Source organism: Salvelinus sp. IW2-2015, linkage group LG11, assembly GCF_002910315.2.
Source record: "Salvelinus sp. IW2-2015 linkage group LG11, ASM291031v2, whole genome shotgun sequence".
NCBI classification, from domain to species: Eukaryota; Metazoa; Chordata; class Actinopteri; order Salmoniformes; family Salmonidae; genus Salvelinus; species Salvelinus sp. IW2-2015.
Window position 1 is genome coordinate 38326354 of NC_036851.1, and position 19379 is coordinate 38345732.

The 19379-nt window shown below is 40.9% G+C and overlaps 1 protein-coding gene across 1 annotated transcript in view; it reads right to left on the bottom strand.

Moving 5' to 3' along the window:
• Window positions 1-19379, bottom strand: part of LOC111970714 (neurofascin-like) — a 69048-nt gene that overhangs the window by 31175 nt on the left and 18494 nt on the right. The window contains 2 exon segments of the mRNA XM_070445718.1: window positions 1869-1886; window positions 5335-5494. Of these exon segments, the coding sequence (XP_070301819.1) occupies window positions 1869-1886; window positions 5335-5428 (112 nt within the window). The 5' untranslated portion in view covers window positions 5429-5494.

The window sequence follows — 19379 nt, forward strand, 5'->3', positions numbered from 1 at the left end:
GGCTGATAAGGATGCGCAACGCGTCCTTATCCAATTCCCAGGTGCATATTGAAGATATTGGAAGAACTGTCCACATTTACTTTTCGTCAGCCAACAAGATGAGTAGGCCTAACGAACAGCAAAAACACTAGTCTATGTCAATCTACTATCCCCCATAGTACAAAAGTTGACCTATTATATTCTGTACGATAAATAAATATTCCAGACATAGTCTGGGACAGTTGTGGGATGCAATAGATCCCAAATTAATACAACCACTAGCATCAGAAAAACGGTTTTAAGCAATATGGCTGACGCAACAGATCAGAACGTTTAGCTTAAAATGTTGATAAACTATTAGGCAATTTCTTCACATTATAAACACAGCAATGTGCACACGGCAGCAGGCTAGAAGTGTGTATGTTCCATTAGCAGGAAAACACCATTCTCAAAAGTGACCACAAATGTGATTATGCATGTAATGCTTTTATTATTAAGGTGCATTTTTATGGTGAAAATGATCTTCCCAAATTTGAAACTCACGCGCTGTGTATGTATGCCAGTTAGGCTCTACACCCGTTGTGAAGCAGATTAATGTGCTTCATTTTACAAAGTTATTTGGCCACTTTAGTTGTGATACAAACCTTATCAAAACATATAGGCCAGGCTACATGAGGTGTGCGACTATGATTTGAAAAAGTCGCCGACAGAAAAGAAGCATGCGCTGTTTGCTGGGCATCGTAGGCTAATACTGTCACCCATCACACTATTATCATGCACCTGTCTCCAAACAGGGGCAGCTGGAAAAAATACATGTCATCTATGCACTTAAATAGCGAATGGAGGATGATTTTTCCCGTGGTTCATTTTCATGCCAGCCAGGTYGGCTATACTCCTGTTGTAAAGAGAAGCAARGTGCTTAATATTAGGGAAGTTGAGAAATAAATATAGTAGGCTTAGTCTATAGAAATCTGATGGGATCCCCTCTGTTTTCTCATGCAATTGCATAGCCTATAGAGATGTTGTACAACATCAGCTCATGGACTCACATGAAGTGCTTCATTAGATTTGAGTACATTTACATTTAAAGTGACTAGTAAATAGATCACTAGTCACTTTAAACAATGCCTCTCTAAATAATGGCACTTTAATAATGTCTACATATCTTACATTACTCATATCACATGTATATACTGTATTTTATACCATCTATTGCATCTTGCCTATGCCGCTCYGCCATCYCTCATCCATATATTTATATGTACATATTCTCATTCACCCCCTTTAGATTTGTGTGTATTAGGTAGTTGTTGGGAATTGTTAGATTACTTGTTAGATATTACTGCACTGTCGGAACTAGAAGCACAACTACACTCACATTAACATCTGCTAACCATGTGTCACCAATAAAATTACATTTGATGTCAGAGTGCTGAGTGCTTCTAGAGTGCTGAGTTCCAGGCAGTTAGCAAATTTGGTAAGCTACTAATGACCATCAGCAGCGTCAGAGCTTGGAGAAGCCTAATTACCATGACTAAACGGTCATGTGGTTTTTGACTGCCATCATGCCGGTGTGGCGGCAATACAGTCACCGCAACAGCCCTAGCTCCTAGTACTACTGCACGTACACCATTATATCATTTACTGCTGTAAATGTGGGTTCAAATTGGTGTTTTCATCCCCCATAGAGACAATGTAGAAACAGTACTGAGTATTACAGCAGACTCAATACACTCTAAGAAGAAAAAGTGCTCTCTAGAACCAATAAGGGTTCTTCCGCTTCCCTTTGAAAAAACATTTTTTTCTAAGAGTGAAGACAACAGACACAACAGAAAATAGACACAGTAGACACAATACAAAATGTTACTGTGTTAATAAAGAATACTTACAATCCTGCTGGATCTTTTCTGTTAGTCCCAAAGAGGGTGAGTGAGAGAGGAGGGCAGAGATAGAGAGAGAGAGATGTTGCAGGTGTTGATAGTGATATTAGAGTGCTCATTGTAACACAGCTCTATAGCTAGAGCATGTCTATAGCGTTAAACAATGTTAGTCACATACTGTAGTTACAGTTCTATTGTTATGGAGTAGGCATGTCATAAAATGTTATTCTACAAAACAATATTTATGATACTGTTATATCCATGTTTTGTATGTAAAGTACATTTTGTTACTAGAGTAGCATAATACGTTTATTGACTACAATGACTGTGAATATGTCCTGAAACAATTAAGCTGAAACAATGAGATGTAAACTTACCTGTTGATGATTCCATATCGGGAAAAGGTTGATTTTAAAGGAGGGAGCAGCGGAGAGAGGGACAGAGAGATTATATGATTTTCATCTGCTAGAATCAGCAAGTTAGTGATTTTCAAGAACAGTACAGATGAAAATAATATACACATATATTTAATTATATTCCACTGCATAAATAATCTATCACAAAACAGTAAATTTACATTTATAATATATTTCATATTGTCTTCATGGCACTCTTTAGCTACCCTGTAAATGGCCATGACTGACATACTGTAATTGACATACAGTAGTGGTCCAATGCTGTGTGTCTGAATGACAAGAGCCATTCCTTTCAGGACTTTCTGTCTTTATATGTACTACAGTCTGTGTGTGTGTGTGTGTGTGTGTGTGTGTGTGTGTGTGTGTGTGTGTGTGTGTGTGTGTTGTGTGTGTGTGTGTGTGTGTGTGTGTGTGTGTGTGTGTGTGTGTGTGTGTGTGTGTGTGTCAAGGCTATGGGGGAACAGCTGCCTATATGCACGTGAAACACCCAACCCCCACAGTTGTTTTATTTACTCAGAATGATATTCATTATGCCATATAGCCATGCCCATGCTGGAGGGAAAGGGGAGGGTTGAGAGAAAGAACATAATAGGCTAACAAGGACAGGACAATCATCATCAATAGAGGTCACCACTGGAAGCTGGGAGACAGAGGGTTGGGGGAGGGAAGGGGAATGAGAACAGAGATAAATCCGTCTGTCATCACCTCACATTAGATACATCCAGTCCTATAGACAGCCCATGCTCCCATTCAGTCCTCTCAGTTATAGCATTAAATGCACTGGGAGCACCAGAAGATTTGGGATAACCTCCCTGTGGTCTCTCAATGACCAGGGTTGATTTTCCCTCCCTCCCTCCCTCCCTCCCTCCCTCCCCCCCTATCCATATGTTTGGGAGATGTCAGAGGGTTATGAGGGTATTATGCATTTTACTCTGTGGGGGGTCTTCTCTCTCTCTGTTTCCCTCTCTCTCCCTGTTGTGTGTGTGTGCACATGTGCGTGTGTGTGTGAGTCCTCTGTCTGACACTAATTAATAGAGCTTTCTGAGGCCAGCGGTGAAAGGTTGTGGAGTATAAAGAGACATTGAGGGTGCTGTAGAGGGTCGATGAGGTGGAGACTACAGAGGTGATGACAGCTGATGGCCGTGTGTGTGAGGTCGAAGATAAGTAGTGTGCAGGTGTGTTTGACCACCAAATAGCAGGTGCCCATGGCACTTTATCCCTATCAAATCATTTTTCATAACACCACTGTGAGACATTCACAGCTATTATTCTCCTTTATGAAAAAAGCAAGAGAGAAAGGAGAGAGAAAATGTCGCCTTTCCTTTGTCTCTTAGTTTCATATTCACACTGGAGTCAGTCCAATGGGAGGCACAAGCTTTTATACATGTTAGAATGGCCTGGTATAGGAGTAGTGTATCAGGGTGTGTGTGTGTGTGTGTGTGTGTGTGTGTGTGTGTATTGATGTTTTGGCTGACATCTGACAAACTTTTACAGATGCACAATCAAGAGCATCCTGTCGGGCTGTATCACAGCCTGGTACGGCAACTGTACTGGCCACAACCGCAAGGCTCTCCAGAGGGTGGTGCGGTCTGCCCAACGCATCACCGGGGGCAAACTACCTGCCCTCCATGACACCTACAGCACCCGATGTCACAGGAAAGCCAATAAGATCATCAAGGACAACAACCACCCGAGCCACTGCCTGTTCACACTGCTATCATTCAGAAGGCGAGGTCAGTYCAGGTGCATCAAAGAGATTGAGAAACAGCTTCTATCTCAAGGCCATCAGACTGCTAAACAGCCATCATTAACTCAGAGAGGCTGCTGCCCACATTGAGACCCGATCACTGGACACTTTAATAAATGGATCACTAGTCACTTTAAACAATGCCACACTAAATAATGCCACTTTAATAATGTTTACATATCTTACATTACTCATATCATATGTATATACTGTATTTTATACCATCTACTGCATCTTGCCTATGCCGCTCAGCCATCACTCATCCATATATTTATATGTACATATTCTCATTCACCCCTTTAGATTTGTGTGTGTTAGGTAGTTGTTGGGAATTGTTAGATTATTTGTTGGATATTACTGCACTGTTGGAACTAGAAGCACAAACATTTCGCTACAATCGCATTAACATCTGCTAACCATGTGTATGTGACCAACAAAATTTGATTTGATTAGAAATGTTGATTTGATTTGAACTGTTGATTTGATTTGAAATCAATGATGGGTAGTCAGAGGTGAATGGTTATGAGAAGATAGAGCCACCGTAGTCAGCCATACGTGAGAAACTGTCACATTTGATTGCACAGTATTATGGAACAACCTACTCTATKTGCTCATCAAATGTTAATGTGCAGAGTTCTATGGTTCAACTGTAGATTTGAATATCGGTTACTGCTAAATTGGTTTCAGCTCTGTGTTGGATGAAAACATATACATTAAATTCATATTGAATTAGCATGCCATAATTCATAATTCAGTTGGTAGAATAACCACTCGACTATAGTTAAACCATGCAGAAATATCTTTAGATCATATGGATGGACCGAACAGATTCACTGGGTAACACATCAATATGTGCGAGTGTGTGAGTGTAAGTGTGTGTGTGTCTATGTGTGCGTGTGTGTGTGTAAGTGTGCGTGCGTGCGTACGTGCGGGATAGGGGATGGTCAGAGAGTGTATGTGAGCTCAGTTCTATTGTTAAGAGATATCACTTTACATGAAGCTGGATCTGCAGGATAACTGTGTTGTGTTTTACATAGAGTATACACTGTACATGTATATATAAATCACTTCATTTCGCATGATTTTTTTCCTGAAAGTCCATTTGTCACAGTAAACACCAATAGGTTAGTAAGGGATGTGGCATGAAACTCTGTTATCTTCATTTTTTGTTCACTGCCCTTCAATTCCAAAACCATTGGGTGGGTCACCGGTATCTAAATTGTATGAGAACAAAAGGTTTACGATAAAATATATATTATAAAACAATGTTTTGACTGATTTCATGTGTTCGCTATTTGATTGATGGACTTACGATCAAGAGGAACCTCGATAGCAGACACTTCTTGCCACAGCAGCAGGAGGAACGACATGACAGACAGGACCCAAGGCCCGCCCTGCACCAACATCTCTCTCCTCTGATTGGCTCTCCTCTCCTGTCACAACTCCTGGTTGGCTCCTGATACGGCTCTGACCTATCAGAGAGACAGAGAGAGAGATGTGTTTTCAATGTGTGTGGCTGACCTACATCAGCAGCTGAGGTCCTTACTCCCCAGAGAGAGCTACCCAGAGACAATGAAGACATCACACAGAACAGTTCCACCTCTCCTCCAGTCATCCACTCCCCCATTACCCCAAACCAGTATCAGAACCCCAGCCCCCAGGCCCAGGACTACTCCTCTCCCTCCATCTCCTAATTACCCCAGACCTTCAGATCCCCATTCCTCCATTCCCCCAGACCACAATACCTCCAAACCCAGAGTACCAGAGCTCAGACCAGGGTACCATCCCAGCCTACTAACCCCATACACCCTGCTTACTAACTCCATACATCCAGTCTAATAACCCCATACACCCTGCCTACTGACCCCATACACCCTGCCTCCTAAATCCATACAACTAGTCTACTAACTCCATACACACAGCCTACTAGCTCCATACATCCTGCCTAACATAGCCCAGTTGGTCCCGTGTAGCTTAGTTGGTAGGGCATTGCGCTTACAATGCCAGGGTTGTGGATTCAATTCCTGTGGGGGACCAGTATAAAAAATGATGAAAATGTATGCACTCACTACTGTAAGTCACTCTGGATAAGAGTGTTTGCTAAAGGACTAAAACGTCAAACAACGTACGTAGCAGGTGTAAAATAAACACCTGAAGCTAAATCACTGACACACAAAAGTTTGAAACTAGATCACTGACATACAAAAGTTTGGGAGAGGTGCACTGTTCAAGTAATACAGTAAAAGGATTTAAGATGGCGTGTAACCTTGTTAACAGAGATATTAGAGACAAGCGGAGATAAAAATCCCATTGGTCAATGAATGGAGGAACATATAACGCTCCACCCAGCAGACGGTCGACCAATCGTGTTCACATTGTTATGCTGCATCATGTGGTTCCTTCTCAAAGTCAGGGTATGAGTTCAGAAACGTGCATATTTTCCTCAAAAGTACGTTATTTCACAATTGCAAAGCCTTTGATATTATGATGTTACAGAGAACAAGTTCATTATCTCACATCTCGGAAAATATTTGTAATGTTGGGTTTTTGAGCTAGCGCCCAATTGAATCCCATTCCCTCCTTGAAGGAGAGCTCTCTTTGTCCCAGAATTGTGGCCAATTGACGATGCATAGGCAACATACACAATGGGAGGTAATACGATTCCAAACGAGTTTCCCATCTCCTCAAAAGTATCTATTTTTCCACTTTCCCTGAAAACTTGAACATCCGGTTGTTGGGGACTAGCAGAGGCTATCCAAACCCAGACCTTTAACCAGTGCTGCAGACTGAGATAAAGAGCCAGACGTGTGTAAAGAACCAAACTCAATCACACAGCAGCTGAAGACGCTGACCATTCAACATTCACCTCCACTTCAACAAAGTAAATCCATGGCAAAATACCAAAAACATTGCGCATCAATGTATTGCTTTGTTGCATCTCCTACATCAAAGGTTCAGTGCATTCGGAAAGTATTCAGACCCCTTCACTTTTATCACATTTTGCTACGTTACGGCCTTATTCTACYTTACGCCCTTATAATTTCTTCACTCATCAATCTACACACAATATCCCATACTGACAAAACAAAAACATTATATATACTTTTTTGCAATATAASTTATGTAAATATCACATTTACATACATTTTCAGACCCTTTACTCAATACTTTGTTGAAGCACTTTTAGCAGCGATTACAGCCTCGAGTCTTCTTGGGTATGACGCTACAAACTTGGCACACCTGTATTTGGGGAGTTTCTCCCATTCTTCTCTGCGGAACCTCTCAAGCTCTGTCAGGTTGGATGGGGAGTGTCTCCGCACAGCTATTTTCAGGTCTCTCCAGAGATGTTAGATTGGGTTCAAGTCCAGGCTCTGGCTGGGCCACTCAAGGACATTCAGAGACTTGTCCCGAAGCCACTCCTGCATTGTCTTGACTGTGTGCTTAGGGTCGTTGTTCTGTTGGAAGGTGAACCATTGCCCCAGAGTGAGGTCCTGAATGCTCTGGAGCAGGATTTCATCAAGGATCTCTGAACTTTGCTGAACTTTGCTAGAGAATCTTGTTTCTCATGTTCTGAGAGTGTTTAGGTGCTTTTTGGCAAACTCCAAGCGGGCTCTCATGTGCCTTTTACTGAGGAGTGGCTTCCGTCTGGCCACTCTACCAAAAAGGCCTGATTGTTGGAGTGCTGCAGTGATGGTTGTCGTTCTGGAAGGTCCTCCCATCGCCACAGAGGAACTCTGGAGCTCTCTGAGAGACCATCGGGTTCTTTGTCACCTCCCCAGACCAAGGCCCTTGTAAGGACAGATACTGGGAGACGAGAAGCAAATACAMGYAGTGAACATTTAATAAACAACGGACAGAAAACAGAAGGGCAATCAACAAAGTGAAGGAGTCCAATGAACGTTGATGTGCGTAATGATGATGACAGGTGTGCATAATGACGGGCAGTCTGGCACAGAGAGGGGGAGTAGGAGCAGGCATGACAGTACCCCCCCCAGAGCCGCCACCCAGCGTCCCACCTAGGCGAGCCTGACGGACTGGCCGAGACGTGGGAGTCAGACGTGGCGGCTGAGGCGTGGGAGCCTGACGTGGCGGCTGAGGCGTGGGAGCCTGACGTGGCGGCTGAGGCGTGGGAGCCCGACGAGCCGGCTGAGGCGTGGGAGCCCGACGAGCCGGCTGAGGCGTGGGAGCCCGACGAGCCGGCTGAGGCGTGGGAGCCCGACGAGCCGGCTAAGGCATGGAACCCGACGAGCCAACTGAGGCATCCCCGGTTCCTTCGGCAGCGGAAGCCGGACCCGACGTCACCAACAAAAACAAAAAACAAAAACTCCTTGATGCTTCAAATTGTGGTGTCAGCATTCTGTAAGGACAGARGAGAAGTAAGTGCAAGCAGTGAACATTTAATAAACAACAGACAGGAAACATTACACGGAGAGCGTCTGAACAGGAGAAACAAAACAACATTAATATCATATAATATAATTTCATGAAATCACAAGTCCAATACAGCAAATGAAAGATAAACATCTTGTGAATCCAGCCAACTTTTTTTTTTTTTTTTTTACAGCGAAAACACAACATATATTTACGTTAGCTCACCACAATAGCCCAACACACAACGCCATTTTTTCACCGCAAAGATAGCTTTCACAAAACCCACAAATAGAGATAKAATTAATCACTAACCTTTGAACAACTTCATCAGATGACAGTCTTATGACATCATGTTATACAATACATTTATGTTTTGTTTGAAAATGTGCATATTTATAGCTACAAATCGGGGTTTTACATTGCCGCCATGGTCACAAATGGCACCAAAATGTCTGGAGAAATTTTAGACAGCCACGTAATCTAACAGAAAAACTCATCATAAACTTTGATAAAAATACTTGTTGCACATATAATTAAAGATACACTGGTTCTTAATGCAACCGCTGTGGTAGATTTAAAAAAATAACTTTAGTACAAAGCACAGCATGCAATAATCTGAGACAGCGCTCAGCCATTCTCCGCCATGTTGGAGTCCAAAGAGTCCACAAAAATACGAAATAACATCATAAATATTCCCTTACCTTTGATGAACTTTCATCAGAATGCAGTGCCAGGAATCCTAGTTCCACAATAAATCGTTGTTTTGTTTTAGAATGTCCATTTCTTCTGTCGAATTYGCAACTTTGGCTAGCATGTGTAGCTCACYTGTCCATGAAGATTTTACGCATGAATGAAAAATTCAAAAAGTGATAATAAAAGTCGAATAAACTGGTCAAACTCAGTTGAGAATCCATCTTTAGGATGTTTTTCACAAATATATCCAATAACGTCCCAGACGGAGCATTTCTTCGTGTCTACCTAACGCATTGCAGACAAAGATATGACAAGCCCTAAGTGCGTAGCCAAATACTGCCAATATGGCTGACCTCTCACTCCAACGACTCTCATCCGGTCCCACAGAAGGCTAGACACTTCATTCCACGTTCTAACTGCCTTGTTGACATCTAGTGGAAGGCGTATGAAGTGCATCAGATCCATAAATACAAGACAATTGAATAGGCGAAGCCTTTCACAGAGACCCATTTCAGAATTTTTCACCCTGTTTGGAAGTTTGCCTGCCAAATGAGTTCTGTTTTACTCACAGATATAATTCAAACAGTTTTAGAAACTTCAGAGTGTTTTCTATCCAATAGTAATAATAATATGCATATCATATGATCTAGGACAGAGTACGAGGCGTGACAGCCCTTCTCCCCCGATTGTTCAGTTTGTCCGGGCAGCCACCTCTAGGAAGAATCTTGGTGGTTCCAAACTTCTTCCATTTAAGAATGATGGAGGCCGCTGTGTTCTTGGGTACCTTCAATGCTGCAGACATATTTTGGTACACTTACCCAGATCTGTGCCTCGACACAATCCTGTCTCTGAGCTCTACGGACAATTCCTTCAACCTCATGACTTGGTTTTGCTCTGACACGCACTGTCAACTGTGGGACCTTATATAGACAGGTGTGTGCTTTCCAAATCATGTCCAATCAATTGAATTTACCACAGGTGGACACCAATCAAGTTGTAGAAACATTTCAAGGATGATCAATGGAAACAGGAATCACCTGAGCTTAATTTCGAGTCTCATAGCAAAGGGTCTGAGTACTTATTTCCATGTCCCGTGTTTGTGCACGTTGTATGTTCATTTGGTACATTAGCTTTGGTGATTGTTTTTTCGTGCTTTGCGCTTTTGCCTTTTTCTGGAGGTTTTGACGCAGTTTGCGTCTGTTTGCTCACTCCAGCCTGAATAAAGTGTGCACCTGTTCACAACACTCTGCTCTCCTGCAACTGACTTCGCCACCAGTACATACACCCATGACAACGCCGTAACCACACCGATTATTGGAGGACCAAAAAAAGGCGATACCGATTAATCGTACGATTTTTCTATATATATATATATAATTATATATATATATTATAATATATATATTATATATATATATATATTGGGGTCATATCTGCACAATATCTGTCCCAAACATGTTCTATTGGAAAGACATGGAGATAACACTAGTCTATGCCTGTATCTGTGATCATTACTCTAGTTGTGTTAGGCCAGATGGGCCCACAGAGAAGTAAACAGAACACTGTAATGAAGTAGAGGTCGACCGATTATGATTTTTCAACACCGATACCATACCAATTATTGGAGGACCGAAAAATGCGATACCGATTAATCAGACAATTTTTATTTCTTTATTTGTAATAATGACAATTACAACAATACTGAATGAACACTTATTTTAACTTAATATAATACAGCAATAAAATCTATTTAGTCCCAAATAAATAATGAAACATGTTCAATTTGGTTAAATAAAGCAAAAACAAAGTGTTGGAGAAGAAAGTAAAAGTGCAATATGTGCCATGTAAAAAAGCTAACGTTTAAGTTCCTTGCTCAGAACATGAGAATATATGAAAGCTGGTGGTTCCTTTTAACATGAGTCTTCAATATTCCCAGGTAAGAAGTTTTGGTTGTAGTTATTATAGGACTATTTCTCTCTATACCATTTGTATTCCATATACAGTGGGGAGAACAAGTATTTGATACACTGCCGATTTTGCAGGTTTTCCTACTTACAAAGCATGTCGAGGTCTGTAATTTTTACCATAGGTACACTTCAACTGTGAGAGACGGAATCTAAAACAAAAATCCAGAAATCACATTGTATATTTTTAAGTAATTAATTTGCATTTTATTGCATGACATAAGTATTTGATACATCAGAAAAGCAGAACTTAATATTGGTACAGAAACCTTTGTTTGCAATTACAGAGATCATACGTTTCCTGTAGTTCTTGACCAGGTTTGCACACACTGCAGCAGGGATTTTGGCCCACTCCTCCATACAGACTTTCTCCAGGTCCTTCAGGTTTCGGGGCTGTCGCTGGGCAATACGGACTTTCAGCTCCCTCCAAAGATTTTTCATTGGGTTCAGGTCTGGAGACTGGTAGGCCACTCCAGGACCTTGAGATGCTTCTTACGGAGCCACTCCTTAGTTGCCCTGGCTGTGTGTTTCGGGTCGTTGTCATGCTGGAAGACCCAGCCACGACCCATCTCAATGCTCTTACTGAGGGAAGGAGGTTGTTGGCCAAGACTCCGCGATACATGGCCCCATCCATCCTCCCCTCAATACGGTGCAGTCGTCCTGTCCCCTTTGCAGAAAAGCATCCCCAAAGAATGATGTTTCCACCGCCATGCTTCACGGTTGGGATGGTGTTCTTGGGGTTGTACTCATCCTTCTTCTTCCTCCAAACACTGCAAGTGGAGTTTTGACCAAAAAGCTCTATTTTTGTCTCATCAGACCACATGACCTTCTCCAATTCCTCCTCTGGATCATCCAGATGGTCATTGGCTAACTTCAGACGGGCCTGGACATGCGCTGGCTTGAGCAGGGGGCCTTGCGTGCGCTGCAGTATTTTATCCATGACGGCGTAGTGTGTTACAAATGGTTTTCTTTGAGACTGTGGTCCCATCTCTCTTCAGGTTATTGACCAGGTCCTGCTGTAGTTCTGGGCTGATCCCTCACCTTCCTCATGATCATTGATGCCCCACGAGGTGAGATTTGCATGGAGCCCCAGACCGAGGGTGATTGACCGTCATCTTGAACTTCTTCCATTTTCTAATAATTGCGCCAACAGTTGTTGCCTTCTCACCAAGCTGCTTGCCTATTGTCTTGTAGCCCATCCAGCCTTGTGCAGGTCTACAATTTTATCCATAATGTCCTTACACAGCTCTCTGGTCTTGGCCATTGTGGAGAGGTTGGAGTCTGTTTGATAGAGTGTGTGGACAGGTGTCTTTTATACAGGTAACGAGTTCAAACAGGTGCAGTTAATACAGATAATGAGTGGAGAACAGGAGGGCTTCTTAAAGAAAAACGAACAGGTCTGTGAGAGCCGGAATTCTTACTGGTTGGTAGGTGATCAAATACTTATGTCATGCAATAAAATGCAAATTAATTACCTTAAAATCATACAATGTGATTTTCTGAATTTTTTGTTTTAGATTCCGTCTCTCACAGTTGAAGTGTACCTATGATAAAAATTACAGACCTCTACATGCTTTATAAGTAGGAAAACCTGCAAAATCGGCAGTGTATCAAATACTTGTTCTCCCACTGTACCTTTGAGTATTGGATGTTCTAATAGGCACTTTAGTATTGCCAGCCTAATCTTGGGAGTTGATAGGCTTGAAGTCATAAACATCGCAATGCTTGAAGCCACGAAGAGCTGCTGGCAAATGCAGGAAAGTGCTGTTTGAATGAACGCTTACGAGCCTGCTGCTGCCTACCACCGCTCAGTCAGACTGCTCTATCAAATCAGGGGGTCTGAGGTCTGCACAACGCATCACCGGGGGCAAACTACCTGCCCTCCAGGACACCTACACCACCCGATGTCACAGGAAGGCCATAAAGATCATCAGGACAACAACACCGAGCCACTGCCTGTTCACCCCGCTATCATCCAGAAGGCAGGTCAGTACAGGTGCATCAAAACAGGGACCGAGAGACTGAAAAACAGCTTCTATCTCAAGGCCATCAGACTGTTAAACAGCCACCACTAACATTTAGTGGCCGCTGCCAACATACTGACTCAACTCCAGCCACATTAATAATGGGAATTGATGGAAATTATGTAAAAATTTATCACTAGCCACTTAAACAATGCCACTTAAATATAATGTTTACATATCCTACATTACTCATCTATCTCATATGTATATGTATATACTGTACTCTATATCATCTACTGCATCTTGCCATCTTTATGTAATACATGTATCACTAGCCACTTTAAACTATGCCACTTTATGTTTATATACCCTACATTACTCATCTCATATGTATATACTGTACTACCATCTACAGCATCTTGCCTATGCCGTTCTGTACCATACTCATTCATATATCTTTATGTACATATTCTTTATCCCTTTACACTTGTGTGTATAAGGTAGTAGTTGTGGAATTGTTAGGTTAGATTACTTGTTGGTTATTACTGCATTGTCGGAACTAGAGCACAAGCATTTCGCTACACTCGCATTACATCTGCTAACCATGTGTATGTGACAAATAAAATTTGATTTGATTTGAAATCATAGACTTAATTATAATATAATAACACACAGAAATACGAGCCTTAGGTCATTAATATGGTAAATACGGAAACTATCATTTTGAAACGTTTATTCTTTATTCTTTCAGTGAAATATGGAACCGTTCCATATTTTATCTAACGGGTGGCATCCATAAGTCTAAATATTGCTGTTACATTACACAACCTTCAATGTTATGTCATAATTATGTAAACTTCTGGGAAATTAGTTCACAACGAGCCAGGCGGCCCAAACTGTTGCTATATTCTGATTCTGCGTGCAATGAACGCAAGAGAAGTGACACATTTTCCCTAGTTAATATTGCCTGCTAACATTAATCTTAATTTATTTTAACTAAATATGCAGGTTTAAAAATATATACTTCTGTGTATTGATTTTAAGAAAGGTATTGATGTTTACGGTAAGGTACATTCGTGCAACGATTGTGCTTTTTTCGCAAATGCGCTTTTGTTAAATCATCCCCCGTTTGGCGAAGGTTGCTGTCTTTGTTAGGAAGAAATGGTCTTCACACAGTTCGCAATGAGCCAGGCGGCCCAAACTGCTGCATATACCCTGACTCTGTTGCACAGAACGCAAGAGAAGTGACACAATTTCCCTAYTTAWAAGATATTAATATTAACTAAATATGCAGGTTTAAAAATATATACTTGTGTATTAATTTTTATAAAGGCATTCATGTTTATGGTTAGGTACATTGGTGCAACGACAGTGCTTTTTTCGCGAATGCGCTTGTTAAATCACCCGTTTGGCGAAGTAGGCTGTGATTCAATAATAAATTAACAGGCACCACATCGATTATATGCAACGCAGGACAAGCTAGATAAACTAGTAATATCATCAATCATGTGTAGTTAACTAGTGATTATGTTAAGATTGATTGTTTTTTATAAGACAAGTTTAATGCTAGCTAACACCTTACCTTGGCTCCTTGCTGCACTCGCATAACATGTAGTCAGCCTGCCACGCAGTCTCKTCGTGGTGTGCAATGTAATCGGCCATAATCGGTGTCCAAAAATGCCGATTACTGATTGTTATGAAAACTTGAAATCGGCCCTAATTAATCGGCCATTCCGATTAATCGCTCAACCTATAGTACTTATGTAAATAAATATTTAAATCATGAATTAATAATCATATTTTTTTTTACAAAGATTTCTAAAACCTGGTTTTCACTTCGTCATTATGGGGTATTGTGTGTAGATTGATGAGGGAAAAAATTATTGTATCCATTTTAGAATAAGGCTGTAACGTAACAAAATGTGGAAAAAGTCAAGGGGTCTGAATACTTTCCGAATGCACTGTATATGTAGAATCATTACTCAAATAAGTCACTCCAAATCCTCCTGCCAAGAGAAATTATTAGGAAACTAACCTGAATATCAGCTATATATACTTGGCAGAAGCTTACTTTAAACAGTACTTATGATAAAGTACAGTATTTCAACAGGGATAGATAGCATGGGTTTTCTTTAACAAATTGCCTTGGTTATAAAAACGGAAGAAAACATGCATAATTTAGAGTTATTCTGTATAATAGTCTCATTTACCTTAGCATGTTAGGTTTTCGCTTAATTTATGCTAACGTCGTTATCTGTATTTGTTATGATGTTCATGGTAACAAAAATTAGACCGGCTCCCTCAAATCCACTTCCAACGCTTTTTGTAAAGTTACTACTGAGAACACACACAGGCACACATACATACTCACATGCACACACATACACACACAATGGAACTCACACATTAAAGACCACAGATACACACAACGGAGTGCACACATGAACAGAATCCACAGCATCTACTTCCCTGTCAGCAGATCAGATAGCAGACAATAGCAGTTACTGTGCTAGCTTTCTGAACCACAACCCAGCCACAACTCCGCTATCTTCACACTTCCTTATGGAATTGAGATAAAGAACAACATGTTTGGCTCAACAATGTAGATGGCCAGAGAGCAGAACCAGATCTGAAACCACTGGTTAACCAGGTTAGGCAGAACCGGCCATGGCCTACCTATCATTTTGGAACACTCGTGTAGACAATAGGGAGACTTGTCTACACTAACCCTTCTGCTCTCTAGACGTTAAACCGATTCAAGACCTTCTCCTGTGATCCAACATTAGTGAAGTCGACTCTTGTCAAGATGGGTCTTTATGCCTTTGGTGTGAGGACATAAGGAAAGACATAAACACAGCTACACTAGTTGGGTTGATTCTGCACTCTGCTAAGAAGTGTTTGGACAGAGAAGAGCAGAAGAGCCTGAGTGTTGCCCAAGTGTGTGACTGCCCTGTGTCACGTATGGCATGCTGTTAATTCTTATACCACACACACACACACACACACACACATATATACACACACACACACACACACACACACACACACACACACACACACACCACACACACACACACACACCACACACACACACACACACACACACACACACACACACAACACACACACACACACACACACACACCCACCAGTGATAGAACTAGTACTGAGCTGATTGTTGTGAAGCCTCTTTAAACTCCTGGATATCTACTGGGTCACATGTGTTTCTGTTTGTGCTAGGTGACCTATATACCAATAACCTGTATCTGCAATGCAGCCCAAGCTGAGCCAAGCAAAACCTCCTGCCAACACAGTCCTAGGGGCTCATGCTGACTCTGTGTGTGTGTGTGTGTGTGTGTGTTTTCTTTCACTTCCTGCCATAAGGGTGCTAGGCATATAGAGAGTCTCTCTCTATATGAGGATCATTATAATGTAGAGAGTCTCTCTCTATACGAGGATCATTATAATGTAGAGAGTCTCTCTCTATATGAGGATCATTACTAATGTAGAGAGTCTCTCTCTATACGAGGATCATTACTAATGTAGAGTCTCATTACTAATGTAGAGTCTCTCTATACGAGGATCATTTAATGTAGAGAGTCTCTCTCTATATGAGGATCATTACTAATGTAGAGAGTCTCTCTCTATATGAGGATCATTACTAATGTAGAGAGTCTCTCTCTATATGAGGATCATTACTAATGTAGAGAGTCTCTCTCTATACGAGGATCATTACTAATGTAGAGAGTCTCTCTCTATACAGGATCATTACTAATGTAGAGTCTCTCTATACGAGGATCATTACTAATGTAGAGAGTCTCTCTATATGAGGATCATTACTAATGTAGAGAGTCTCTCTCTATACGAGGATCATTACTAATGTAGAGAGTCTCTCTCTATACGAGGATCATTACTAATGTAGAGAGTCTCTCTCTATATGAGGATCAATTACTAATGTAGAGAGTCTCTCTCTATACGAGGATCATTACTAATGTAGAGTCTCATTACTAATGTAGAGTCTCTCTATACGAGGATCATTACTAATGTAGAGATCTCTCTCTATATGAGGATCATTACTAATGTAGAGAGTCTCTCTCTATATGAGGATCATTACTAATGTAGAGAGTCTCTCTCTATATGAGGATCATTACTAATGTAGAGAGTCTCTCTCTATACGAGGATCATTACTAATGTAGAGAGTCTCTTCTCTATACGAGGATCATTACTAATGTAGAGTCTCTCTCTATACGAGGATCATTACTAATGTAGAGAGTCTCTCTCTATATGAGGATCATTACTAATGTAGAGAGTCTCTCTCTATACGAGGATCATTACTAATGTAAGAGCTCTCTCTATACGAGGACCATTACTATGTAGAGGTCTCTCTATACGAGGATCATTACTAATGTAGAGTCTCTCTATACGAGGATCATTACTAATGTAGAGAGTCTCTCTCTATACGAGGATCATTACTAATGTAGAGAGTCTCTCTCTATATGAGGATCATTACTAATGTAGAGTCTCATACTAATGTGAGTCTCTCTTATACGAGGATCATTACTAATGTAGAGTCTCTCTCTATACGAGATCATTACAATGTAGAGTCTCTCTATACGAGGATCATTACTAATGTAGAGAGTCTCTCTCTATACGAGGATCATTACTAATGTAGAGAGTCTCTCTCTATACGAGGATCATTACTAATGTAGAGAGTCTCTCTCTATACGAGATCATTACTAATGTAGAGGTCTCTCTCTATACGAGGATCATTACTAATGTAGAGAGTCTCTCTCTATATGAGGATCATTACTAATGTAGAGAGTCTCTCTATACGAGGATCTTACTAATGTAGAGAGTCTCTCTCTATACGAGGATCATTACTAATGTAGAGAGTCTCTCTCTATACGAGGATCATTACTAATGTAGAGAGTCTCTCTATACGAGGATCATTACTAATGTAGAGAGTCTCTCTATACGAGGATCATTACTAATGTAGAGAGTCTCTCTCTATACGAGGATCATTACTAATGTAGAGAGTCTCTCTATACGAGGATCATTACTAATGTAGAGAGCTTCTCTATACGAGGATCATTACTAATGTAGAGAGTCTCTCTATACGAGGATCATTACTAATGTAGAGAGTCTCTCTCTATACGAGGATCATTACTAATGTAGAGAGTCTCTCTATTGAGGATCATTACTAATGTAGAGAGTCTCTCTCTATACGAGGATCATTACTAATGTAGAGAGTCTCTCTCTATACGAGGATCATTACTAATGGTAGAGAGTCTCTCTCTCTATACGAGGATCATTACTAATGTAAGAGTCGCATTACTAATGTAGAGTCTCTCTATACGGAGATCATTACTAATGTAGAGTCTCTCTCTATACGAGGATCATTACTAATGTAGAGGTCTCTCTATACGAGGATCATTACTAATGTAGAGAGTCTCTCTCTATACAGGATCATTACTAATGTAGAGTCTCTCTATACGAGGATCATTACTAATGTAGAGAGTCTCTCTCTAACGAGGATCATTACTAATGTAGAGAGTCTCTCTCTATATGAGGATCATTACTAATGTAGAGAGTCTCTCTATACGAGGATCATTACTAATGTAGAGAGTCTCTTCTCTATACGAGGATCATTACTAATGTAGAGAGTCTCTCTCTATACGAAGATCATTACTAATGTAGAGAGTCTCTCTCTATACGAGGTCATTACTAATGTAAGAGTCTCTCTATACGAGGATCATTACTAATGTAGAGAGTCTCTCTCTATACGAGGATCATTACTAATGTAGAGTCTCATTACTAATGTAGAGTCTCTCTAACCCTATAAAGTCCTCTCTATACGAGGATCATTACTAATGTAGAGTCTCTCTATACGAGGATCATTACTAATGTAGAGAGTCTCTCTCTATACGAGGATCATTACTAATGTAGAGTCTCTCTATACGAGGAGTCATTACTAATGTAGAGATCTCTGTCACGATCGTGTTGACGTGAAAGAGAGACCAAGGCGCAACATGACTTGAATACATCTTCTTAATTAATACGACGAAGATGAACACGTAACACTTAACACACTAACCAACAACAAAACGATCGTGAAACCTAAAACGCAAGTGCACACACAAACTACTTACGTCGACAATACATATACAATGACCCACAAACAGCTAAAGCCTATGGCAGCCTTAAATATGGCTCCCAATTAGAGACAACAGAAATCAGCTGTCTCTAATTGAGAACCCATTCCGGCCACCATAGACTTCCTAGTAAACTACACACCCATGAGACACAGCTAGATACATACACTCAACACAAAACCATAAACTACAACCAACACCCCTCTACCATAT